Source organism: Geotrypetes seraphini, chromosome 13, assembly GCF_902459505.1.
Source record: "Geotrypetes seraphini chromosome 13, aGeoSer1.1, whole genome shotgun sequence".
NCBI classification, from domain to species: Eukaryota; Metazoa; Chordata; class Amphibia; order Gymnophiona; family Dermophiidae; genus Geotrypetes; species Geotrypetes seraphini.
Genome location: NC_047096.1, coordinates 49,278,530 through 49,304,983, shown reverse-complemented (window position 1 = coordinate 49,304,983; position 26,454 = coordinate 49,278,530). Strand labels below are relative to the sequence as shown.

Here is a 26,454-nt window from a genome sequence, read left to right as displayed (position 1 = left end):
GATACATACAACATTAATAGCCCCAGTGTGTGCTGGGCTATCTTTTGGCAAGACATATCTAAATGCTTGATGTCATGATGTTCTCCTCTCTAAGGCTGCTATGCAAAATAGATAAAACTGGCTTTGAAAGTAAATTAAGGGAATATATATCCTATATATTAGACAGAAAACTTTGATGTATTTATTAAAGGATTTCTATAATGCTTATATGCTTCCTATATGAATGCCAAAGATAGCTGAACCTTGGCTTTTTTATCTTGCAATGTGGCTAAATCCTTCAGAAAACAGAAGAGCAAAAACAACTACTGAAAACCTGGCTTTGAAATTATTTGATTCACAAGCAACATTCATAATGAATTCAAGAGAATACTTTGTCATGGACCAACTACAGCAGTAAATATCTCAGAAATTGCTTAATTTTCCTATATCTTCAGCTTCTTGATAATGAGTTTTCTACTTAACTATGTGCCAATACTGAACTCGCCAACCTAGAATCTTTCCCGCAATTTTTTTCAAATGGTTACCTTCATTCTATAAGGGTTTTATTTACTTGTTATTGATATCTGTATTCTCCAAATGTTTTACTACTGAACAGAAAGAAATAATATTGCATTTGAAGTACTTGCTTTGCCATCAATCAAAAGTCAGAAGAGATTATTTCTATCATAGATCAATGTTTACTATTGTACATTGCTATCACACCACAATTTACAATTCAGTAAAATAGCCAAACATACAGATATGAAGATGATGGCAGGGCTGGTTTGGGAATTTCAACACCCATAGACACTCCCTACAGGCACTGAGGTGGAAACCCTTAGACAGTTGCAGTGAGTCCACTAGGTGCCCCTACTTGGGTGCTGCTCTTATGATCTAATGTTCCCACTCCATCTTGATCTAATGTTCCCCTCATCTTCTCTTCTTCGCCAAGCCAGAAAAGGAAGGAAGGTGCCTTTCAGCCTACAAGAAAGACCTGTGAGCATGTACCTGCTCATAGGCTTCACGTTAACTCCTTTTCATTATTGCCTCAGGTAAAGCTGGAGAAAAAGAGAGGGGAAGACCATCTTTGCTAACACACTTTGAGCTCTACAGATGGGCCTGGATACCTGGGAAACTTTTTAAGCAAAGGTCACCCTGACAATCTTGCTAAGAAGTTTGGAAGGAGCACGGGAAGAATGCATAAGTGTGTTCTCAACCTCTTCATGATCTACTCTTCTCATTAAGCCATTTTATCTTTCACCTACATACTTCTTTCCCAAGATAAGGCCCAAGGAAAACATATAACTATAGTACTCTTAGGTTTCCATGGCTGACATCATGATTGTTGCTGTTGTCTGGGTCTCACCCTGTCTGGGTTGGTACGACATTTTGACAAGCTAACCCCATTATTCCTACGTTTACACTAGTTACCTGTTCAATACCACAGCATTTTCAAAATCTTGTGTTTAACTCACAAATCACTACACTCAGGTCAACCACAGTTTAGTTGGTTTCACACACTCCTTATTACCTTTTGAGATCTATTGACACAAATTGGCTCTTTCACTCTCCAAGTTGGTTCTTCCACTCCCAGGCAAGCTCTTTTTGCATCTACAAGAAAATCTGCTCTTTTCTTTCTAGCACTTAAATCTTGGGATGGCCTTCCTTCTTCAATCCAACTGGAGTCTAACTTTCTTAATTTTAAGTCTCTATTGAGTCATTCCTTTTCAAGCAAGCTTTCGACCTTAATTCATTTTAAATAATATTCAGGGCTTTTCTTCCCGTTTATCTTCTGATTCTAGTTTTCAGCCTTGAGAGATCAGAAGACTCACAAGTTATAATATTACTGTTAATTTTGTTTTAACTTTAAACCTATTGTAACTTTAATTTGTATTTAGTATGACCTCTCTTGGTGTGAATGTGTGCTTTCCAGTTTTTTTATTGGAGTCCTTTTCCAGACTATTTCCTTCTTTTTAATATATGTAAACCACTTTGTTGGATTAGGCGGTATATCAAGAAACAATAATAAACACAAATAAACATTTGCTTTTTTAAAATCACCCTCCTCATCCTGCAGGATCTTCGTTCATGGCCGTTCCCTAAGCAGAATGGGGAAAACTGTAAGGCCTAATTGTAAGTGTTGTGGCAGTAGCAGGATATGAATGAAACATAGAAACTTGATGGCAGAAAAATGCCAAATGGCCAAGTCAGTGTGCCCATCTGTAGCATCCACTATTTCCTCTCCCTATAGGCTAAGGCCCTTTACACCTGCTTTAGTGAGGTCATAGAGCTTTATGATTATAGAAACATGATGGCAAATAAAGGCAAAATGGCCCTTCCAGTCTGCCCTTCTCTTCCTCTCTCTAATAGATCCCACTTGCCTATCCCACGCTTTCTTGAATTCAGACACAGTCTCTGTCTCCACCACCTCTTCCAGGAGACTGTTCCACACATCTGCCACCCTTTCTGTAAAAAAACTATTTCCTTAGATTACTCCTGAGCCTTTCACCTCTTAACTTCATCTTATGACCTCTCATTCCAGAACTTCCTTTCATATGAAAGAGACTCAGCTCATGCACATTTACATCACATAGCTATTTAAACGTCTCTATCATATCTCCCTTCTCCCACCTTTCCTCCAAAGTATACATATTGCCAAGCACAAGCCTCAATTGGAGAAACGTAGTAGTTAGACCAATAGGCTGAGAACTGTGAAGCTTGATGGTCATAAATTTTTACCCTCCACTGCCAAAGAAAGACTGTCCCCAGTAGGAAAAATGAGATTTACAATCCACCCAATATTCAGAGCTATTTAAACAGACAGGAATAGCTCCTGGCCAGTTAAGTAGCATTTGGCGCTAATATTCAGTAGAAGATAGCTGGCTATCTCTGTTGAATATTAGTCTTTGACACCTGCCTCTGTCATTTTGCTTCATCAAACCAACACGGCTACCCTTTGTAAGTTTTTGCCAGGTCAAGAGAGATATTTTATGCCACTCCTGTATTTCTGATGTTTCTTCCCTGATGAGACTCACAGAACTGATTTCAGTAAACACAATCTACAACTACAAAATACCACACTGATATGGTACGTAACTGAACTGAAACTTGACATCTCTGCATTAATCAGTCATATAAGCTCTCTGATTTCTACTTTTCCTTTCCCACTCTCCTGTCACACAAAACACATGTCCAACTGGTTCCAGATTAGCTCAGTCAACAGGTTTGAACCAATCTTGGTTTACCACCACAGTATGCAGTGCTTTACAAGGCTCATTTCTCAAATGCACTCCCTTAGAAAGCCAATACTTCCCTATAGTACAAGTCACTGCATGCCATGGAGTAAACTCAGGACTGGATCATCACTGTCACAAAACTGAAGTCAACTGGTAACCCTACACAAAGCCCTACCCTGCCTTTAAACACACATGCTGTGGTCTGGGGGGTGAAGATAGAGTGGGAACATTAGATAAAATAAACAATTGCTTTGTTCTCTTCTCCAGCCTTTCCACTCTTCTTCTCTGCAGGTCCTAAGGGGAAGGGCTGGAATAGTAAATTGCAATTCCCTGGTATGCAAAATGGATTAGATATTCAAGGACTGGTGCTGGGTACAATTATCTTTATGTTCTCTGCCTAAATCTAGACCTGGGTGGAAGTAAGAGTGGAAGTGTGGGTGTTTGGGAAATAATTAAAATCAACATATAACTTGATTTACTTTTGAATTAAACTTTAAAGGGGCAAGGGAGGAGGGCTTTTTGGACCCAGGGCATTTTTACAAGTGCAATGAAACTGTTCACTGTAGGTGTAAAATCATTTCAAGGCACTTCCTGGGTACTGAAGGCACTTGACCTTTGATCTTTTGCTATATGTTGCAATGCAAATTCTATTCAATTTTAGGTCCGAATTAGCCTATGGAAAAAGCTTCTGACCCATTAAGCCTTGGGTTGTGTATACTTTACACAGCTAACCCTGTTCCTAAGATGCAGAAAAACAGGCACTCCAAACACTGAACATATACATGTAAATATAAGAAGAACACCAGATTCATCTGGTGTGATATAACATTAGCTGAGCTGATGTCACCGGCTGGTAATATTTATTGAATGATGGTGTGGGTAAAATGGGGGGGGGGCAGAGGGTGAGGGGAATATATGAGGTGTTGTCAAGGGTCTGTAGAATAAGGATTGACAAGCTTATAAGAGGAGGTAAGAAAGGGTTAATAGAGCTTGAAAGAAAGAAAAATGATTAGGGAGGTTTCTAAGGTGATGGGGTGGAGCAGTCACGTGATTGGTTGGATGTTGTGGCAGTCTGGAGTGAATTCTGTGAGGAAAGGGGAACAGTAGAGTAGTCTCTTCAGGAAAAGATTATCCCTCCCACCTTCCCTCCCATTTGTGCTGGTGTCATGTTTTGTGTCAGTGTTGTGGGTGGGGTGGGGTGGGGGGTGTACATGTTATATGTCGACTTAGGTGGGTTTGGTAGAGCTTATGGAGTTGGGGGGAGGTGGTTGCAGCTTTGGGTGGGGCGGAAAATGGGGTTTGGCCCAGTTGGATCTGGGAGATGAGCAGTTAATAAATAAATGTAACACTTGTATGCGATACCGTTGCGAGGGGAAGCATGGCCTTGCGTCACCATGGATCATGTTTGGGGGGAGGGGAAGCATGGCCTTGTGTCACCGTGGGTCATGTTTGGGGGAATGTTATAAATTTAAAGACTTAACGGGAGCTAGTTTCAATACCGAATAGTTCCCTGGGGGTGTGTGAAATATGCATTGGGGGTTTGTTGGTTTTTGGACACAGATTGTATTGTAAGTGGAGATAATATTCAGACACATAATAAAGCTGGGGCCAAATATTTATTCCAATAAAACTGAGTTGTGTGATTATTGATTGATGGTGATTAGCTTTCAGTTGCAGGTGACAGGAATGTGAATGCTAATGTTAATGTAAGCTGTGCACCAAAGATGTTTAATTTGCATATCAGTACAAAAACTCAGCTTTAAATATTGGAATGGAATAACTGATTCCTTAAAAGATGTGCTTCAGGGATGGCTATGCAGCACTTTGCCAAAAAGAGTCAGGCTAAGTAAGGCTTGGATTTACTTCTATTGTCTGTGCAATGCACCCAGGAGTGCAACCAGTCCATATCAAACCTGTCCCTTTTTTGCCCTATATAGCCATCTATGCCGTCTACTATACAAAGAGCTCGATGTACATAGGATTTATGCTCCTATATTTGAGAGTTATGTTCATAAATTGGCTTCTTTGAAAATTTACTAGGGCTTTGTGCATAACTTTATACTCAAAAGGGTCAATATTCGAAGCAATTTAAGCGGCTAGAAGTGACTCCTTGCTGGTTAAATCGCTTGTTCAGGTCTAACCGGTCAAATTCAGTGGCACTTAAAAGGATAGTAATGCTGAAAATGTCTGGTCAGCGCCCAACTCAAAACTAACTAGTTTGGGAGTGTTCCATGGGGTGGAGTCAGCACTTGGCCAGTTAAGTGCCAATATTCAGCACTGAACAAGCCAAAGGTAACCTCAGAAAGTCAGACTGTCTTTTTGTGATTCACAATAGCCAGTTAAGTGCTGAATATTGCACTTAACTGGCTATGTTTTTGCGGCCCCATAAACTTGGAAATTCAATGCCCAAGCCCAGACATGACCCGGTACTCAATTTCTGGGCATGACTGATCACCGCTGGCTAAATATCAGGCCCCAGATTTTACTAAGCTCCTAAATTTTGCAGCATAAAAGTGGGTGACAATAAGGACAAATTTAGGGCGGGGGAAAAGTTAAGAGCTTAGCACTGATATTCAGCACTAGGCTTATAGATCTATGAAAATGAATGATAGACCTACATTTATGCGTGGAAGGGCATAATCAAAAGTGTGCCTAAGACTGAGGTTGGATGCTTTGTGCAAGATGTCCACAAACCCAGTAGGAAAAATGTCCATTTTCAAAGCTGCCAAACATCTAACTTTTATTTTTGAAAATGAGCCAGATATAAGTTTTGGTCCTTAGGACATCTACCTTTTTTGCCCATTTTCAAAAATAAAAACGTCAACGTGAAAAACGTACAAAAGCAAGTTTTCTAGACGTACCCACCAACTACCTTGTCTGATCGCGGCAGAAGGAATCCCCATCAACTGAGCCGGTTTTGTGGCTCAGCTGATTGGGATTCCCCCTGCCGGTATCAGTTGAGCCGCAGAGCCCTTCACCCAATCCTCCTGAAATCTCCGATATCCCCCTGTCATCTCTGTCCCCTCTCCCACATCCCCCCAACATTCCTGGGCGTGCCTCCCACATTGCCAGATCCCTCCCCCCGTACCTTCATTTGAGAAAACGGCAGGAGGGAAGCTTACTCCCTCCTGCCTATAGGGCCGCATGCTGCAAATGATGGGGTTTCCCCCTCCCAATACATCTTTGGATGCAGTGGGAGGGGCTGAAGGCCATGATTGGCTCAAAATCACTATTTTGAGCCAATCAGGGCCTTTGACTCCTCCCACTGCATCTAGGGAAAGGGAAGCTCCATCATTTGCAGCACGCGGCCCTGTAGGAAGGAGGGAGTGAGCTTCACTCCTGCCGTTTTCTCACACAAAGTATGGGGTGATCCAGGGATGTGGGAGGGGGGCCCAGGAATGTTGGGGGTGGGTAGGGAAGGGACAGAGAAAGGGAATGATAGGGGGGATTTCAGGGGGATGTCAGGGATTTCAGGGGGAGGGGTGTAGGACTCTGGGCTCAGCTGATCCTGGTAGGGGGAATCCCCAACATCTGAGCCACCAGGAATCCCCGAAACTGGCTCAGCTGATGGGGATTCCTCTGCTGCGATCAGCTAATGGGAAGCCTATGGGTTTTGGGAGGTTTTTTTGCTCTTTGCGTGGTGGGAGGGGGTCGTGACCACTGGGGGAGTACAGGGGCGGTTATGCCTTAAATTCTCCAGTGGTCTTCTTGTCAGTTTGGGCATCTTTGTGGAATGTAAGACACAACTGAAACAGGTCTAACTGCCGGCGTCTAAGTTCCCTCTAGGAAAGCTTTGATTATGACTGGGGTACATCCAGGTTGAAGCCCGCCTGATTCGCACCCATAACACGCCCCTTTGCTCTCTGGATGCACAGCAGCTTAGAAGGGCTGCTGCACGTCCAGAAATTTGGTTTTGATTATCGGCACCTGGACGTCCCTGCTATTAGGATGTCCAAGTGCTGACTTAGGCAGGTTTTTGGATGTGTTCAAGTTTTGATTATGAGCCTCATAACTTCTAAATTTAAGATGAATTTTAAGCTGAAAATTTAGCACCTAAATCTGACTGAAAATAGGGCACAAATTTAGAAGATCAGTCTTGTTTTCAATATTGGGCCCAACATATTTTCCTTTAGAGACTGGCATATGGTGACATACCATTACTATTTCTTAACCTCAACATCATAGTGCCATATATTTCCAAGAGCCGAAGGGTGGTAATAACGGGAAGGGATAAATCTAAGAGAGAACCTAGCACATATATTCATATTTAATCCTAACATTTGGACTGCTGCCCGGTTGTTCAGAGCTGGCGTCACCTGCTTCACAAGGGCCCATAAAGCAGTTATGGCTTTCTTTTTTAAGCATATAGAATACATTCTTTCCTCTATACCCCTATCTCTAGCCACTTTTTAGACTTCCTCTGCCCTGAAGTATCTTGTCCCTGTGTTCTGAAGTACAAAAAGCGTTCATTCACAAAAAAAAAAAAAAAATCAGCAAAGCAAAATAATAATTGCAGGGAATTTATTTACTTTTGACGGAGAATGGGTGGGTATGTGATATCTCGTCACTCCATGCAGCCGCACGGCAGTAGCAGCACAATTTGGGCAAACCGGCATCTGTTTTTCAGGTCTGGACAGAGCCAGAGATACACTCTCCAATGTGGTTTCCAGGGGCCAGCCCTGACCTCATCTACACAATCACAATGCTTTTTAAAGCTTTGGTCCTGTACCTTTTTTTTCCATTTTCAGTAAAAAATAATTATTTCATTTAAATTATAGGTGCACCAAGGGAGTTCCAAGCTATGTGGGTGCTTTTAACACATATAAGGCTCCTTTTACTAAGGTGTGCTAGTGTTTTTAGCGCACGCACAAGATTAGCGCACGCTATAGTACGCGCTAGCCAAAAAATTACCGCCTGCTTAAAAGGAGGTGGTAGCGGCTAGCGCGCGCGGCATTTTAGTGCGCAGAAGCCCATAGTATAGGTAGATTCTCAAAGAGAAAATACCCACATTGTTTCTTTTTGAAAACTAAACTACATGCATGGCATGTATCTACCATCTGTGCAGGCAGCAGAGGAAGGTGTGGACAAAATATTCATCTATATTATGAAACTCAAACGTACGTGCTCTCTTCACCCCTCATCCTGGCATAAACACATTCATAACATAACAACTTACTTCTATACCCCATTACCATGAAGTTCTAGACGATTTACAAAATAAATAAATAACAGTTAGAGGAAATATTTCAATTACCTAGAAATCTAGTGAACACGGAGGTTTTTAAATGTTTTCTAAATATTGTTGATACCTGCTAGCAGTCGCAATTAAAGAATTCTAATCCTTTTCCCAGGATGCTGCCTGGTAGGACAAAAGGCGTTGATGGTATTTTAAAAATTTGCAGCCTTTAACAGATAGGAAAGCGAAGAAAGTGTCTGAGCGTCTAGAATGATATGAATGTAAACGATTGCAATAGATAGCAAGGTATAATGCCAGATAACACCTTGGAGCATATACAACTGAACTTAAACTTCACATGGGCTTCTACCGGCAGCCAATATAGTTCACAAAGAAAAGGAGTGATATTATCAAAATTTTCAAATTAAAGATAAATTGGACTGTTGCATTTTGAATAATGAGCGGCAGCAGGTTCAGGACGAATGTCAGGAAGTTCTTTTTTACGCAGCGCGTGCTGGGAATTTGGAATGCTCTCCCGGAGGATGTTGTGACAGAGATTACTGTTCTGGGATTCAAGCGCAAGTTGGATGCACACCTTCTTGCAAATTGTATTGAGGGCTATGGTATATCTGGGTCTCCAATCAGGAGTACCTAAATGAGCCGCCGCGTGTGCGGATCACCGGACTGGATGGACCTCGGTCTGATCCGGTGAGGGCTTTTCTTATGTTCTTACATGGGGTAAGCAACCTATGTGCACATTTAGCCAAATTTGAGGAGGGACATTTTCAGCCAGGCCATTTTAGTGCAATAAATACTTATTTACTTAGTCAAACCCCCCACCCACCTCTTTTACAAAGCCATGCTAGAGGCTGCTGCATGTCAATGGCCCCAAAGCTCTTTAAATCCCTATGGGCTTCAGGCCTGTTACCGCAGTCCCCCGTGCTAAATGACTTCGTACAAGAGGGTCTGAATGCCTTCTCTGAAGTAGTGACTGCCAGTGCTAGGCTGGTTCCTTACTGGAAAGGAATAACTTAAAAAAAAGGTTAGTTTGTTCCAGTTACAAAAGGGTTTCTAGTACCGCACCCTAAAATGCGTGGACACTGATGAATGAAGATCATAGTCTTGTTGGCTGATGAGAAATTTAGCAATAGAACTCAAAACTTTAAAACAAATGTTGAAAAAAATCTTTTCCATCCTGCACCCTAGAACCAGTCATTACACCACTTTACAATGACCGGGATATTCAGTCTTATAAGTTGCCACACTTTTTCCAAAGGCCAAACAGCCAAGTCTACAGAGTATCTTCCCCCTTCTCATCACAATTATGCCAGTACTGGTTCTTCAAATGCCACAAGCTGGCCTGGCAATAGGGATATGTTTGTGATATCGGCAAACAGTTAACGCTCAGGAGACAGCTTTCAAAGACCCAATCATCTTACTAGCCAAATTGTACAGCAAGTGTTTGACATTGTGAACATATTTTTAAAATCTGAGTAAAGGGGTCACTCTTCAGAAGGTTTTAGCTGGATAGTAGTCTTTCTACCCAGTTCAATCTCACTGATTGGCTCCTGTGCTGACACTCAGGGAGGAATTCACCAAGCAGCGTTAGGCTTTGACGCATCTTAACGTGCATTAAGGGAATTAGCGCCCATCAAGGGCCATCTTCTGCAAACAGCCGCCTAAAAAGACTCCGCCAACACGTGTCAATCATGCTAGGGCATTGCTTGTATAATCGTGGCTAAGGTCAAAGGCAGGTGCTGGGAATATAGGCCAGGATTTTGTAGGCCTACATTTCTAGTGCCTACCTTTGACAAGAATCGCATCTGAGATTATTTCTGGCGTAACCCACACCTACTTTAACCTTAAGTGCTACTATGGGGCCCTATTTTTTGGAAGGCGCCAACGGGCACCTACATTTTTTTAAAAAATCACTTTTTAATTGGTTTTTAATGACATGGTCAATTAATGTGCCGAATAACACCAATTAAAACAATTCTACCTAACTTACGGTGCAGTTTAGAGAATTTGGGCCTAGAAGCCCATAGGCATAACATGTGCTTTAGAATTTAGCACAAGCTAATTCTCTTAACATGCATTAAAGCTGCGTTAAGACCTAATGCTGGTTGATGAATTTCCCTTCAGTGACACTTAACTGCATAGCACTGCTGAATGTCAATACAGACCACTGCAGCACTCTTTGGTTAGCTCCAGGGTGGTCCAGAGGCAGAGAGGGGAGTTAACTGGGCATTTCTATTTTCAGTGCTAGTGCCTGGATAATTATCCGGGCAAGCAGGCCCCCATGACAGTACTTTTAACTAAGGGCTCTTCTACTAAGCTGAGTTAGACGCTAACACAGTTTAAAATGGCGTACTATGAGATGCGCTCAGATGTCCTGCAGCAAGTGTCAGTTTAACACATGCTAATCCACGTGGAAAACTTTTTTCTATTTTGGGGGGAGGGGGCATTTTTGCACTAATCAGTTCTTCTTCTTTAGATGCCATTGACGCGTGCTCGAGTCTTAGCAACTTGATGAGTTACAGATCTAAAAAGAAATTGGTTTTGTGCTAGTCAGTTAGTACAGCTATATTATTGCAAGCTAACTGGTTAGTACAGGATTATCACATAGGTGGTAGCAAGTGCACTCGTGAAAACTTTTTAAAAAGGGGCTCATATAGATAGATATAAATCGGCCATTGTGTGGCTGTGGCAAAAATGGCCTGGCCTTACCACATGGGAAAATCCTGTGCAAGGGTGTGCTAAGGCCAGTTTTGCTGTGGCTTAGTAAAAGGTCATATAGTTAACCAAGTACCAACATTGAATATCCACTGTAACCAGATAACTTCCATCAACCGTGAAAGACCCAGATTTTCAGTCCCTTGATAGGGGCCAACGCTCAATATCCAAGTCTAATTCAGCCAGCAAAAACCAGCGCTTATAAAATAAAAAATTGATTGTCACAGGCTGAATACCAACTGGCAAAATCCTTGCCTGTATACTTTTTGTTTTTCAGCTATATTCCAGTGAGATGGTGCACCTGGCATAAGCTTAAGAAGAACATCAAACAGAATGATAAGCTGTGGTAGGCAAGGTGGGCATCATCCTAGCACTTGGGGATTATGAGCACTGACTAGAGGACAATTAAAAGAAATACCATATCTTTGAACTAGACCTGCATGTACACCCAGTCTTCTTTCTAAGAAGTTCATTTGCACCTTTTATTATTAATAAAATCTCATCTTAGCCTTTGACTACTTTTTCTTCTCATCTACCAACAACTTACATAACCTTTTCAACTGCACACATAAAGCCCTAAACATTTACTGCATAAAAACAGTATGGGCTGAATTGTTGATTTATTTTTTTTTTGTTAGTTTGTTTTTGGTCTTTAGAAAAAATAAAACAGTCCACTGTCCCGCAGAGGCTGCTCAGACTCTGTTCCTGGTAACTGTGGCTCACTCTGCATGAATTTCAGTTTCCAGCCTTTGCAAGGACTGTTCAGATGGAAGGAAGGCCCCCTGGGCTAGAGCAGAAGTGTAGGTCCTATTGTGTGCGTTAGAAAAGCCAGGGGGCACAATGCCGCTTCTTTGGTGTGGAGCTACGGCATGATAATCCTCCAAATTATCGTACTGGGATACTACAGTCATGGTGCTTTGGCGTTTGCCCAATGTTGAATGGTACTGGTACAGCAGGCTTGGGTCTCTCTCTAAAGTTTCAGGGTGGCGGAGTCGAAGGCTCTGGCTCCTTTCTGGTTTTGGAGGTGGTGCCACTGGCTGAAATATCTTTTCCTCTTCCTTAAACAGGTCTCTTGGGTGCTTTTCTGCTCCAATAGGTTGCTTGGGTCGGGGGCGGTCCATATCTGGTCTCTCCTCTGATAACCTAGCCTGATTCAGTCTTAAAGGATCCTGACCAGAGATGTACTTCCCACTGGAAAGATGGTAGCCTACTGATTCTGGGGGTTCTTGCAAGCTTTTAGAGTTATACTCTAACTGCAGGCTGATTCCTGCTGGATATGGTGGACCATTGTTAGCTTCTGATGATTGCCTATGGCTTGCATCCTGATGCAGATGTGTTGTTTGTTCTGGAGCATTACAGATAGGGTCATGCAGTTTTCGGTTCCTCACGCTACCTTGTTTTTGGGGAAGTGAAGGTTTCTCTGCCTGCCCATTTCCATAGACTCCATGATAATGGATTCGGTCTCCACCAGTTTCTGGGTGATGCGAGTAGTAAGTTTCATCCCCCTTGGATGGAAACACCTTGATAGGGTGCTTGCCATCTTTTCCTTCAGCTACAGACAGAAGGCCGGTTTTCCCTGGATCTGAGCGACTGCGGAGGTGGATAATATCAATTCCACTCACCTCATCCTGTACTACCGGAGCCACATTATCATACTGGGACATGACAGGCCCTTTTACTTTCTGACGTGCACGGCTCTCTCTCCGGATGGATTGCATCCGGTACTTCTCTAAGTCTTCCAGGTCCCAGGAGACATGCATGTGTTTGGCTTCTGGAGCAGGTGGCACATCACGGCTGATAAAGCTGTGCTCCTTGCCTGCTAGCTGCCCCATAATGCTCCCTCGAGGGTATGGAGTCATATTGGGAGAACGATAGAGATTCTTCCCAGGTAGCCTGCTTGTGTAGGACGTAAAGTCTCGATTGTGTAAGGAGTACTGCTGGCGAAGCCGTACGGTGCTATATGGATCCAGGTCATAGAACGTACCATCAGAGGAATAATAAGTGGCACCTGATGAGCCAGAGTAAGGGCTGTACCTGTAGTGCACACGGCCGTTCTCAAAATACGGCTGCAGCTGAGTCACGTGATAGTCCGAATGGGGCATGAATGGTTGATATGGCTTATACTGATATAAGGGTCTTGGGCAATATACTGGCTCATCATCTGGGGGGACTTCTGTTCGAGATATAGGAGAAGACCGAACAAGAGGGAGTGGGGGAGGGGCATGCAGCGACTGTACCCTTCGGATTGTTGGGTACGGTGGTACATCGTCAGAGTAGCCTGAAAACCGTAGAGAGGGGCTCATGGACGCCAAGTATTCAAACCTACTGCGTGGTTTGGAGTGGTGTATTGTGGCATTTTTACCGTGGCTCATGTAAGTGTTATAATGGGTAGCTAGAGTGGAGGAAGTATCTGCCCTAGAGCTGTACATTTGATGATGATCAGCTTTACTGCTGTGGTAGGAGAGATGGGGAGGGGGTGCACCCTCTGGCCTGTACATGGGCTGAGGGATGGCGGGTGGTTTATGATGGGTGTAGGTTTCAGGTACAATGGGTTCTGGTGTACTATCTGCTTTAGAATGTGAAAGATATGCCGACTGCAAGGAAACATGTTTTGGTGGTGGTGGTGGTGGTGGTAGGGGTGGTGGTAAGGCATCTTCTACTGATGATGGCATCATCGCCGAGGACAAGAAGGAATGATAATTAGAGGTGTTAACAGCATCAACATTACTTGAATGCATGGCTGCAGCAATCTTGCTCTCCAATGAGCGGACAGGAGGAGCTGGTGGCATAAAAGCGTAAGATGAGTGTGTGGGGAAGGATTCAGAGCGCACGTGCAGGAAAGGAGCCCGGCCACTCTCTTTAGGCTTTTCAGGGAGCCCTGGTAGAGCTGTTGGGGTGACTGTAGCAGGGGGCACAGCAGAACTCGTATCCGTGATAAATACTGGGGCAGGATCAGCAATTTTAGGCTCAGGCAGCTGCGGTGGTTTCTCCAGTGCTTGCGAAGATGTTCCCATTTGTACCTGTTCCAAAAATAAAAAGACAGAAAGAAAAAATTAGTAGAGAAATACATAGTCATGTCCAAGGTCTGTCAGTAACTAGGATACAGTGCTCTTGCTCAAGGTCAAGGCCTTTGGTTTGAAGTGTAACAGGCAAACTGTTCTGCATAGCATTGACATCAAAGTTCTTCAAAATAGCAGACACATCTTTGTGTGAAAGATTATTAAGTACAGACAAAGACACAAGCAGTGCAGTTTACTTGAACATCTGATGTTCTTAAGGTAGTGCTGTATTAAGGACAAAGCAAATCATTAGAGAAGCAGGGGAGAAATGAGGGGGAGGGAAAGAAGCCCTTCTTAGTACCTCACTTTTTTCAGGATTAGAGTACTTACAAAAGTCAAAATTAATTCTGCAAATCCAATTCTCTCTTTTTTTTTCCACATCCACCAGAAAGATCTCGTGAAAATCTGAGAATGTTGTCTGCTTCTAGCCTTACTGAGATCAGCATTGAATTATTCAAATATCTCTGTTCTTGGGACTACAGGATACCTGTAGACTCATTTTCACTTTAGGTAAAAGTAAGCTACAGGTATATACAATGTACTATACTCTGTTGTATAGCATAGAAATAGAAGATGAAAATCTAGGTGTCTGAGACTGAAAGACTTCAGTTTTGTCACTGCAACAAAAGTTGCCTGGAATTGCCCTCTGTAAATCATGGCACCTTATACCGGAAAAGATTATACTGGACAAGTTATCCTTTCAGGGTCCTGTGCTGGGAGTCAGCATTCCAATATTACTGGGACACTCTTGGGATCTTGACATCCACTTCCAGCTCTTTGAAGAAAATCTGAATTTAGTCCATGCCTTTTTGAATACAGGCTCAAGGTGAGTTGCATTCAGATACAGTAGGTATTTTCCTGTCTCTAAGAGCTTACAGTTTAAGCTGGTACCTGAAGCAATAGAAGATTAAGAAACTTCCCAAAGTCACAAGAAGCAGCAGCAGCAGGATTTGAGCCTGGCTTCCATCTCAGCCTACTGCCTAGAGAAGTTTGTACCCTACTGAATGCAGCCATATAACAAAATAGATTACTAATCCGTTTGGGGATGAGACATTTGTTGGTTCAACATTATCAAAAATAATATAAAATTATAAAATGTGATAACTTTACTAGCAATGGATGTATTTGACAGGTACACGCGTCCACCCCCCCCCTTTCAGGATGCTATTTTTATTTTCAAAAGTCTCTGTTTTAGAAGGCCAGATTAGAAGCTTGGGTGACAAGTGCTGTGCACTGCCATGCATAAGTTCCCTAGTTCAATTCCCACACGGAACCTCTTTGCTCCTCATGAAGAAAGGGGAGCTGGGGATGCTATAGAGGTAGAATTCACAGCCCCCCCCCCAAAAAAAAAAAAAGGTGATGGTGGTTTGCAGGGTTCCAGAAGTCCAGGAACACGACTCCTGGCTGAAGACTACAACTGTAATGGCCAGATCGAGTGCATTTGGGAGTCCGGGTGGGGCAGACATCTGAAAGGTAAGTAGGTGATTTCCAAGGTGAAAACAAAATACAGTGGTACCTTGGATTACGAGCATAATCCGTTCCAGGAGCATGCTCGTAATCCAAAATGCTCGTTTATCAAAGCGAGTTTCCCCATAGGAAATAATGGAAACTCGCTTTGATACGTTCCCCCCCTACTCCTCCCTGAGGCCAGCAGCGCTGCTCCCCATCCCTGCTCGCAAAGACCTCCCCTCCGCGCGAACCGGTACCCCCCCCCTGTGAACCGGTCCCCCCACCCGAACTACTTAAACTTACCCCCGCCCCGGTCTGGCACCGGCACGCAGGCTCGTCTTGCAAAACACTCGCAAACCGGATTACTCGCAAACCGAGGTTTGACTGTACTTGAGTAGTTGTACATAGTACATTCATGATGTCAATTCCCAAACCTGGGTACAACTGAAGTGTAACGGAGACGGATTGCAGTACTGGGTGAAAACAAGGTTTTAGAAATAACTTTTGTACTCATATAGAGAGCCATACCTAAACATCTCCTGATCTCTAAAGATGGCCCCATTTTATAAGTGCAACATAGGTTCCTATGTGCTGATAGAAAACAGGTTCCCCAATCCAGCCCCTATCTCACACAAATGCCAATATACAAAGGTTCACCACCACAAAAAAGGTATAAATTAGTGTGAGTACTGCAAATGAATTCACTCGTCTTTCATGTTTCAAGCAAGCAAACAGCAGTCCTGACTGGGTAACTACATCAATGGAGCCAGGCTGATCTACGGCACCTTTCAGAGAGTAATTAAAACCATACTGTTTGACAGATTCATCTCCTAAACAGAAGCCACACTAAATTTATAAACTTATATTTTCCTTCTGTCTATTTCTTGTGTAATATGTTGTACCCTCACTTTTTGCATTCTGTAATTCGCTGATTGTCCAGCCCTCTTCGATGTGAACCATCTAGAAGTCATCTGACTATGGCGGTATAGAAGAATAAAGTTATTATTATTATTACATCACAACTCTACCCAAACTACAGAGAGAGACAGTGGCAGTGCTTAAGTGTGGGCCTCTGTCTAAAGGTCCCGTGCCACCATTGCATCCATTTGCGACACAGGTCAGGGAAGAGGTACTCAGCGGTGGCAGGGCATAAGAAGGAAATGCTGGACATAGAATGAAGGGGTGGAAAGGAGATGTTCTTAGGCTTCATAATTGTTGCTGTTGTCCGGGTCTCGCCACTTCTCGGTCGGTAGAACGTGGCAAGACCCGGGCAAAGTCAACAATCATGGGGAAAGGAGGTGTTTGCTTGCCACCACACAAATGCTGCTGCCGTGGGTGGTTGACCAGTCCACCTTGTGGCAGGACCAACTCTGTGTGTATGAGGATGCACAATTTTATTTTAAAAAACCCCATTTTCTAAGGGTAAAAGGGTTTTAATGTGGAAACAGCTTTATAACATTATGCTCTTGGAGAGTAATTCTAGAAATGGGCACTTATTTGGATCCAATTTTATAAAGGATAGTTTGTTATAACATACTAGCATAACAGGTCAAATATTTACTTATTTATATACCACCTATCAAGGGAGGTTATCTATGTAGTTTATATTTAGGTACTCCTGAATTTTTCTCTATCTGTCTTGGTGGCCTCAAAATATGTCTAATGTACCTGAAGCAATGGAGGATTAAGTGACTTGCCCAGGGTCACAAGGACTTGAACCCACAACCTCAGGGTGCGGAGGCTGTAGCTCTAGCCACTAGGTCCTCCTATGGTCTAGATACTTTAGGTGACAAACCACAGAGCTAGTGTAAATGCTTGCACTTAAACTGCTAAAAAAAACCAAACAACCCACACAAATTATAGTATTATAGCACTGAATTTCTGGGTTTCCAGAGCCAGCCAATTCATAGCTGAGCCAGCCAATTCATAAGTACAATGTTCAGCACTTAACCAGCTTTGGGATACTTCATAAAGATGGGACTGACTTTTATGTGGTCCTATTTATGCAGTTATCTTGGCCAGTTAAGTGCTGAATATTGGCCTTTGCTCCCAGTTTCCAGTTTGGCGCTAACCTTCTATTATCAGAACCTGATCTTTTAAAGTAGTGGTGTGCCACAGAGGTCTCCGACTATATTTAATATACTAATGAGTACTCTAAGTAAGGCCCTACAAGTACTTTCAATCATGTACTACACATATGCTGATAGTGTAACCATTCTTATGTTTATGCTTATTTAAGATCTGATATATTGCTCCTGCATTTTACTGACCTAAGCAGTTTACAATGTATCAAGTTTTCAAGTTTCAAGTTTATTAGGATTTTATATACCGCTTATCAAGGTTATCTAAGCGGTTTTACAATCAGGTACTCAAGCATTTTCCCTGTCTGTCCCGGTGGGCTCACAATCTATCTAACGTGCCTGGGGCTATGGAGGATTAAGTGACTTGCCCAGGGTCACAAGGAGCAGTGCGGGATTTGAACCCACAACCCCAGGGTGTTGAGGCTGTAGTTTCAACCACCGCGCCACACACTTGAGAAAAACTATCCTATCTGTCCCGAAGGCTCACAATATAGCTAAAGTACCTTATTACAATTTATTCTAATTAGGGGAACTTTAGTACTGTGCTTCAAGTTTTTATTACATGCACAGAAAATTGGGTATCACATTATCTGCTCAAATTAAATATAGGTAAGGCCAAATGTTTTTGGTTTTATTCTTTAAGGTTGACTCTGTATGCTCACAGGAATAGAATGAGCGTTGGAGCATTTACCCTGCCGGCCCACGGTAAGAAGTTCTTCTGCCATTTAGTAAAAGGAGCCCAAAATTATGTAAGTATAACTATTTTTAAAGGTTTTAAGTATTACTTTGGATACTTTTTAATCTTTTGAACGTCAGGTTAATATATTCACACAAAATGATTTTTGGAAGCTTCATTCTTTAAGACAAAATTTTTTTTTGCCAGGACAATTTTAGGCTAGCAACTTAGGCAATGATTCTTCCAGTTAGATTATTATTGTAATGTGTTATATTCCGGTTGCTCCAGTATCAAATTAAGGGCTCCTTTTACGAAGCAACAGTAGTGATTTCCCCAGGGCAAATGCACCAAAGCCCATTCAATTCCTATGGGCTTTACTGCATTTGCCACAGAAGAATCACTACTGCGGCTTTGTAAAAAGAGACCCCAAACCACTGCTAGGTTGAATTTACTCAGCTAGAATATTCAGTCATGTTTCACTTTTGTTATCCAGTTTATACTGCTTGTCAATAAGAATTCATATTGCATTTAATTTGGAACCACACCTTTATATATGAACCAGCTTATTAACCGTTCTAACTGTACAAGCATAAAACCTAGCAATCAAAATTGCCTGAATTTTCCATCTGTAAAAACCCTACAATATAAGTATCTTTTTCCATCCACCTTTATCTACCAAGTTATTAAATGAATGGCCTTCTTCTCTTAGAACTGAGATGAACTATTTGTCTTTTTATCATATGCTGAGAGATTGGAGAAACTGGGTCTCTTTTCCCTGGAGAAGAGGAGACTTAGAGGGGATATGATAGAGACTTACAAGATCATGAAGGGCATAGAGAGAGCAGAGAGGGACAGATTCTTCAAACTTTCGAATAATAAAAGAACAAGAGAGCATTCAGAAAAGTTGAAAGGGGATAGATTCAAAACGAATGCTAGGAAGTTCTTTACCCAACGTGTGGTGGACACCTGGAATGCGCTTCCAGAGAGCGTAATAGGGCAGAGTATGGTACTGGGGTTCAAGAAAGGATTGGACAATTTCCTGCTGGAAAAGGGGATAGAGGGGTATAGATAGAGGATTACTGCACAGGTCCTGGACCTGTTGGGCCGCCGCGTGAGCGGACTGCTGGGCATGATGGACCTCAGGTCTGACCCAGCAGAGGCATTGCTTATGTTCTTAAGTTGAAAACATTTCTTTAATTAGAAAAATCTTAAGTATCTGTTATGCTAACTTTTAAAGTTGGTAAACCCTCTGCTAGCTTTCTTGTAAGTTATACAATTATTCAGTGAAAAGGAAATTATCTATCTCCTTAGTAATCATTGTAAATTCCAAAAAATGGCTGGTTTATATTTTTTCTAAATCCACACTGAACTAAAAATATTTGGTTGCTGCAGTTATAGAAATGCTTGTATTGTATTTTGGTCATCTACAGGTACTCAAGGCACATAAATGCTGGCACCCTCTTTTTTAGGGAGTGTGTGGCGCAGTGGTTAGCTACAGCCTCAGCACCCTGAGGTTGTGGGTTCAAATCCCATGCTGCTCTTTGTGACCCTGGGCAAGTCACTTAATCCCCCCATTAGATAGAGTGTGAGCCCACTGGGACAGATAGGGAAAAATTCTTGAGTACCTGAATGTAAACAACTTAAGCTATAAGTGGTATATAAATAAATAAAATAATTAATTCCTCCTCTCCTTTTGTCTTAAATACAGTAAAATTATATTATTATACAACAATACAAAGTGGAACCAATTTAAACTTAGGGCTCCTTTTACTAAGGTGTGCTAGCGTTTTTAGCGCACGCACAAGATTAGTGCGTGCTAGCCGAAAAATTACTGTCTGCTTAAAAGGAGGCAGTAGCAGCTAGCGTGTGGGGCATTTTAGCGTGTGCTAAGCGCGAGCTAAAACCACTAGCTAGCCTTTGTAAAAGGAGCCCTTAATGAATCCTGTGTCTTAATAGAACTATGTAATTTTTTTTGTTTATAAGGAGGAAAAAGACCTCAGCACGAATGGAGGACCGCCAAGACAATACTTATAGCGGGCCCCCAGGAATACAACTCTATCATTTGCCAAAAAACCTCCAAAAATCAGGTGTCACCAGAAAATTGCAAAATATAACAGTACAGCACTTATCTTTATTCCCTACGGAGTTTGCTCCATTTCACCCAAACCCAGCAAAATTAAACATACAAAATGAGCCTGACTGTTAGTTGAATATTTCCCCAAATTTCCCTTTTTTACTGGAAAAAGAAAAACAGAAGAAAAAAAAAAGTTTTTACTACCATCATTTCAAAATTTTCAATAATTTCACAGTTCTAATGCCTGCGCTAGAACCTCACCTGGTTAGGAGGACCTGATATTATAGCAGTTCCTGCTGGAATCTGTCCCATTGCTAATTGTTGCTGAGCCGGCTGGTTACTTGTAGGACTGCGCTGAATGGCTGGTGCTACCACTTTGAACGCTGTGCTAGAAGAGGTCATGGCAGGGGACACTTGGGTGGATGATCCATAGATGCCCATGGGTGGATGCCCCATGAATTCTGCACTGGTTGGTGTAGCTGTAATGTGGGCAAAGGTCACAGTGGCGGTCCTCTCTGTTGGCGTCCCAGACTGAGGCTGGGGCTTCTCTTCAGGGGCATTCTCCGGGGTATTTGGACAGGAAGCATAGGCATTTACTGGCCTCTTCTGAGACTGGGCAGACGCTTGCTGTGCGGACTCAACCAATGCCAAAGCCAACATGCGTGCAGCATTCTTGGGAGGAGGGGGAGGCGGGATCAGAGAAACTGTACTAACTGGAAGGGGTTCCTGGGGAGAGTCTAGAGAAGATGTTCCTGAGGAAATATTAAAGTGTGAGAGAGATATAATACAAGGATTATTTGACCATAAAAATCGCATACAGCAAGTCCACTAATACAGTAGATATATTTTCATCAACACTAGAACAAAAGAGTAATGTATTAACTGAATCCCATGTTGGCACACATTAAAAGATAAACCAAAATAAGGAGTGGGGAAGGGACACGGTCAACCAACTTCAGGGACAATCAATTTATTGAAAATATATAAATAGCTAAAAACATATACAAGAAATGATGCAAGCCTAACAGAAAGTCTTTTAATTCTTTTTGTACTGGACCCCAACATGGTCCATGTTTCGGCTTGAAAAGCCTTCCTCAGGGATTGTCCTTGAAATTGGTTGACCGTGTCCCTTCCCCACTCCTTTTTTTGGTTTGTATTATTACACGTGGGGTTTTGTGTTTCCTTTTTGTTGTGGGATACACTAAAGATCACAGGTTTTCCATATAGCGTAAGAAGAAAAATCTTTGCAAAAAATAACTCCCAGAGTTTAGCAGGATTAAAGCAGATGTGCTAGGAATTTTTCCCCCACCCACAACATGGGGATAATTTTAAAAATGACCTGATCTTACAGAATAGCATTTGCGGGGGGGGGGGAGGGCATTTCTATATGTGGGTGCCTAGATACAGCACGCTGAGCATGATGTCTATAACAGCATCTCGGTGCCAAGATTACATTATAGAATAGTGCATAAAATTACATCTAAGTGCCTACAATAAGGCAAGCCCACACTAGCCCCCAAATGGTATTCAAAACTGCATGCACAAATTTGGGTGCGTGTTCAATTTAAGAACACAATTTAATTGAATAATGAATCAATCAGCATCAATAACTCAGTGCTAACAACTACTGGTACTAATTGGAAACAATCTGAATTTATGTGTGTATCTTGCTAGATACTATTCCATGAAAGTTAAAAGGAGGCATGGTCATGGGAAAGGCATGAGCGGACCAGGGGCATTTATTCAAAATTCACACAGTAGTATAGATTATGGGGCATCCGTGCCTGATTTAGATGTGAGAATTTACAGTACTCCCCCGAAATTCACGGGGGTTCCGTTCCAGGAACACTCACGAATTTTGAAAAACTACGAATACGGTTTTTCAGCTGATTGAAGGCAGGAGAGGACAGCTGGGGCGCCAGCGGGTGCTTAAATTGTACTTACGAAGCCAGGCACATTTTTCGACTGCCTCTTCCTGGTACTAAAGTCATGGTTACACACGATCAGGAGCTGCTTTGACACGCTATCTGGCTTATCTAAACAGCTTCTGATTGGTGTAGCCATGACTTTAGTACCAGGAAGAGGCAGTTGAAAAAATTGCCTGGCTTCGTAAGTAGAATTTAAGCACCCGCCGGCGCACCAGCTGTCCTCTCCTGCCTTCAATCAGCTGAAAAACCATATTTGCAGTCAGAAAATACCACGAATTACTGAGTCCGCGATTTGCGAACCACGAATTTGTGGGGGTTTACTGTATACCAGGTTTCAGTTGGTATAAATCTTCAGGCCCAAAACTGGGAACAGATCCTGGTTTTAAGTGCTATTCTACTATAAACATTACAAATTTAAAAACTTCTCCGAGTTTATATTAGAGTATTCAGCTTATCGTAATACAAAAGGCTTAGAGATTTGTAAAAAAAATCCAAAGATATTTCTTAAATCTTATTGCAAGGCCTCAGTTACACCTTCTCTGCCGCTCACTGAATATTTTATCTAGCGGGGATTTATGTGCAAAAGTTCTTCACTGGCCTTAGATTTGTTTTCACTTATATGTTTTAATAATACTTCTTAAGGTATACTGTTTTTTAAAAAATATAAATGAATATATACTTATCTCAAAACTCTTCTTCATTTTAATTACGACCTGGGAGAATTTGGATCTGACATGTTTCGCACGTTTGCTTTTTCAAGGATCCCCCAGTGCCACTAACGTTATCCGACTCTCCCTCAATGTTCAAAGTAAGAGAAGTTTTTGAATTTGTAATATTTATTGGATACCTTCAAGTTATAATTCATTAAAAGTTTGGGACCATCTGAGTGAAGAATGGATTCTCCTATAAACAGCACTCAACTCAAGAATGCCATTTACAGAATTGCATTTAGCGTTATTTTTTTTTCAGTGCCCAAATTCGGGTGCCATTTACTGAATCTGGTCCTATATTAGCAGCAGGAATAAATGCATGTAGAGAATGACATGGGGACAAATTTTCCCCCGTCCCCACAGGAACTCAATTTCCCCGTCCCCGTGAGTTTTGTCGCTGTCCCTGCCCCATTTGTATAAGCTCTGCCTTAACCACACAAGCCTCAAACACTTATGATTTCCAAAGTGTTTGAGGCTTGTGCAGATGAGGGCAGAGCTTGTAGGAATAGGACAGGAACAAGAAAACAACTCACCAGGATGAGACAGGAAAATGAGTTCCCGCTGGGACGGGGAAAAATTTGTCCTCGTGTCATTCTCTAAATGCACATGCCTAAATGCAGCATTTTGGCATTTAACTTACAATATTCTGCAAGTAACATGGGTAAATTGGAGCCATACTTATGCCTTGACCATGCTCCGCCCATCTGTACACCCTCTATCATTTACACACTAAGGGCCGGATTCTGTAAACCATGGCCAAAGTTGCACGTGCAAATCTGTACACATTGCCAATTTGCACGGGCAACTTCATTGTTTTAACAAGCCCAATCAGTGCCAATAATTGCTAATTAACAAGCAATTATTTGCACTAATTAGAATTTACTTGCATAACTTTCTAAGCATATTCTATAAAGTGGTGTGTGTAAATTCTAGTACACAAATCTCAAAAGGGGCCGTGGCCAGGGGAGGAGTGTAGTTGGGTCATAGGCATTCCTAAACGTTAGGTGCACTGTTATAGAAGATATCCGATCCGTACACAACTTAGGTGCAGGCATTTAGGTCTTTTCTCTGCGCCTAAATGTTAGTTGCAAGGATGGGTGGTATGCGTGATTCTATAAACCACACCTAACTCTGGAGGTAGTTTATAGAATCACTGTAAGCTCCAACCTTTTCAGCACCAATTTTTTTTAGTGATATATAGAGAATTTACCCTTAAGCAAATTGTGCCAAAAATACACTCAGTTTACCTATATTCAAATGTCCACTAACCCACATAAGCATTAGTATTTAATAATTTTAGTATATAAATGATGCATGCATTTAGGTGCTAAAGTTATTTCAGCACAAATACTCTTTCATTCTATAAGTTACTTATAACATTGTCCTGGTGGTATACATGCATGAAAGCAGTGCCTCTATTAATGCAACATACATTTAGGCATTCCCGGGGAAAGTGAGAAAACAGGTAGAGTGAGGGTGGGATTAGCACATGTGCATGCATGTTATACAATATTCATATATGTACCAATTTCTACCAGCATATACATGCACAAAGTTACTTCTTGCTTGGGGCAAGTGTAACCTTCTGCATCAGCTTTTGGGAAGACAATTCGTATCAGTGCATTTGTTGCCTTCACAAAACAGGACAACATAGACACTAACTGGAGCAAGAGGAAGAAAGGGATAAAATGTTCATTATTTAGAGTCAGGGCTGTAGAATGCCTTCTTGATTGGGGAAAGGGCAAGAAAATCAATCAAGCTCTTCCTCCAAGTTCTCAGCAATTCTCTTCCGAGGGAGAATACATTACCGCAAATGTGTTTAATTGAATAGTGTATCAATTAGATTCCTGAGAAAGGCATCTACTGTTGAAACAGAGACTGTGTTGGGTCTATTTCACATCCCTACCACCATCCACATATGACAGCTTTCTTGTACTTACTACAATCAAGATTTGTTCCTACAAAAAAGTTCTGTGTGTTCATCCTGATACTGTGGTATTCTGCCCCACTTAATATATATATATATATATATATATATATATATATCGCACTATTTGGGTTCCAGAAGGAAGCTGTTTAGCACAATGCAAGTACTAAGAAAAATGCTATGGAGGCAATTATATAACTGACGCCTCAATGTAGGTGCCCCAATGCCACACACTTAGCACCATTTCTATAACAGCATCTTGGTACCAAGATTCCGTTATAGAATTCTAAGGTAAGCTGGCATTGGTGTGCCCATGTTTAGCCATGCCTTCTTACGCCACATCAATGGCAGGCATACATTTGCAAGCCTAGAGCATCAAGTGATATGCATAAATTATAGTATTTTGTAACCTACGTGTGTAACTTGGAGATACATGCAATGCCTGCCCTTGCTCTGCCCACATGGATACCTCCTTTGCATTTAGTTGCTGTAGCAGTTAAATATTAACTTATAGAATGGCGCCTAGGGCACATAGGCCCTAACTTTCAATGAAGGATGACTTTGATAGACAAACGTTTGATAGGCACGTTTATAGAATTGCCCCATATTTATTTCTTGGCATTTGGTATATTGCAATCGACATATAATCATGACATCACCAGAACAATTAACAACTGCAGGGGAGAGATCACTGTAACCACAGGACGAGAAGATAAGACAAAATGGGGAATGGTGGCAGAACAATTGTCAACCAGTAAAGTACAGTCACAATGATCCACCACTAGCAGGAGAGGGAGAGAGGCCTAGAGATGGGGAGATACTGAGAATGGGGCTACTGGGATCTGTAATGGGCACGTGTGATTTCAAAGAGACAAGTGTTGGGGCAATGCACCTACACAAGAACTTTCACACACTGACAAGGTAAATTTGCATGTATAACGTAGGCATGCACTATATGGGCTAGGGGGAAAGTGAAAACATGGGGTTCAGTGCTAAGATCACTTGTCCTAAAAATTATATTCAAAAGATAAAAACATAAAGAGGGGACACTACACAAATATAGCTAACAAAAGAGCTTACATAGGTTGAAAGAATGTCCAAATTGAGGTCAATATATTAGAAAGAACGTAATTCTATCAATCGACCCTAATGGACCCTACAAGGATCTCATATATGATTTTTTCACTGAAGAACAGCAAACAGACTTCATCACCTTTATAGAAACGTGGTCAAGATAAGCTTTATAGTTGATGTGTAGCTTTTCAGATTTTACATGTAAAGAATGGTGAAATTATAGTACTTTTGCCAATTCATAATTGCACCACTTAACTTCATAAGAAAAATGGAAAAGTATTAGGGGCAAAAGATATTGACTGGATGATAATGATAAGAAATATGCTGATTTGATGACTTGCTCTGTTACAGC

The 26,454-nt window shown here is 41.9% G+C and overlaps 1 protein-coding gene across 9 annotated transcripts in view; it reads right to left on the bottom strand.

Annotated features, from left to right (window-relative positions):
- Positions 1-11,727: 11,727 nt before the first annotated feature.
- The window catches only part of ARHGAP32 (Rho GTPase activating protein 32), a 786,874-nt gene continuing 772,147 nt past the window's right edge, over positions 11,728-26,454 (bottom strand). For all 9 annotated transcript variants that reach the window (XM_033918046.1, XM_033918043.1, XM_033918048.1 and 6 more), the window contains 2 exons: positions 20,725-21,215; positions 11,728-14,144 (listed from right to left, as the gene is read on the bottom strand). In XM_033918046.1, the coding sequence (XP_033773937.1) occupies positions 11,844-14,144; positions 20,725-21,215 (2,792 nt within the window). In that variant the 3' untranslated portion in view covers positions 11,728-11,843. The remainder of the gene's footprint in view (positions 14,145-20,724; positions 21,216-26,454) is intronic.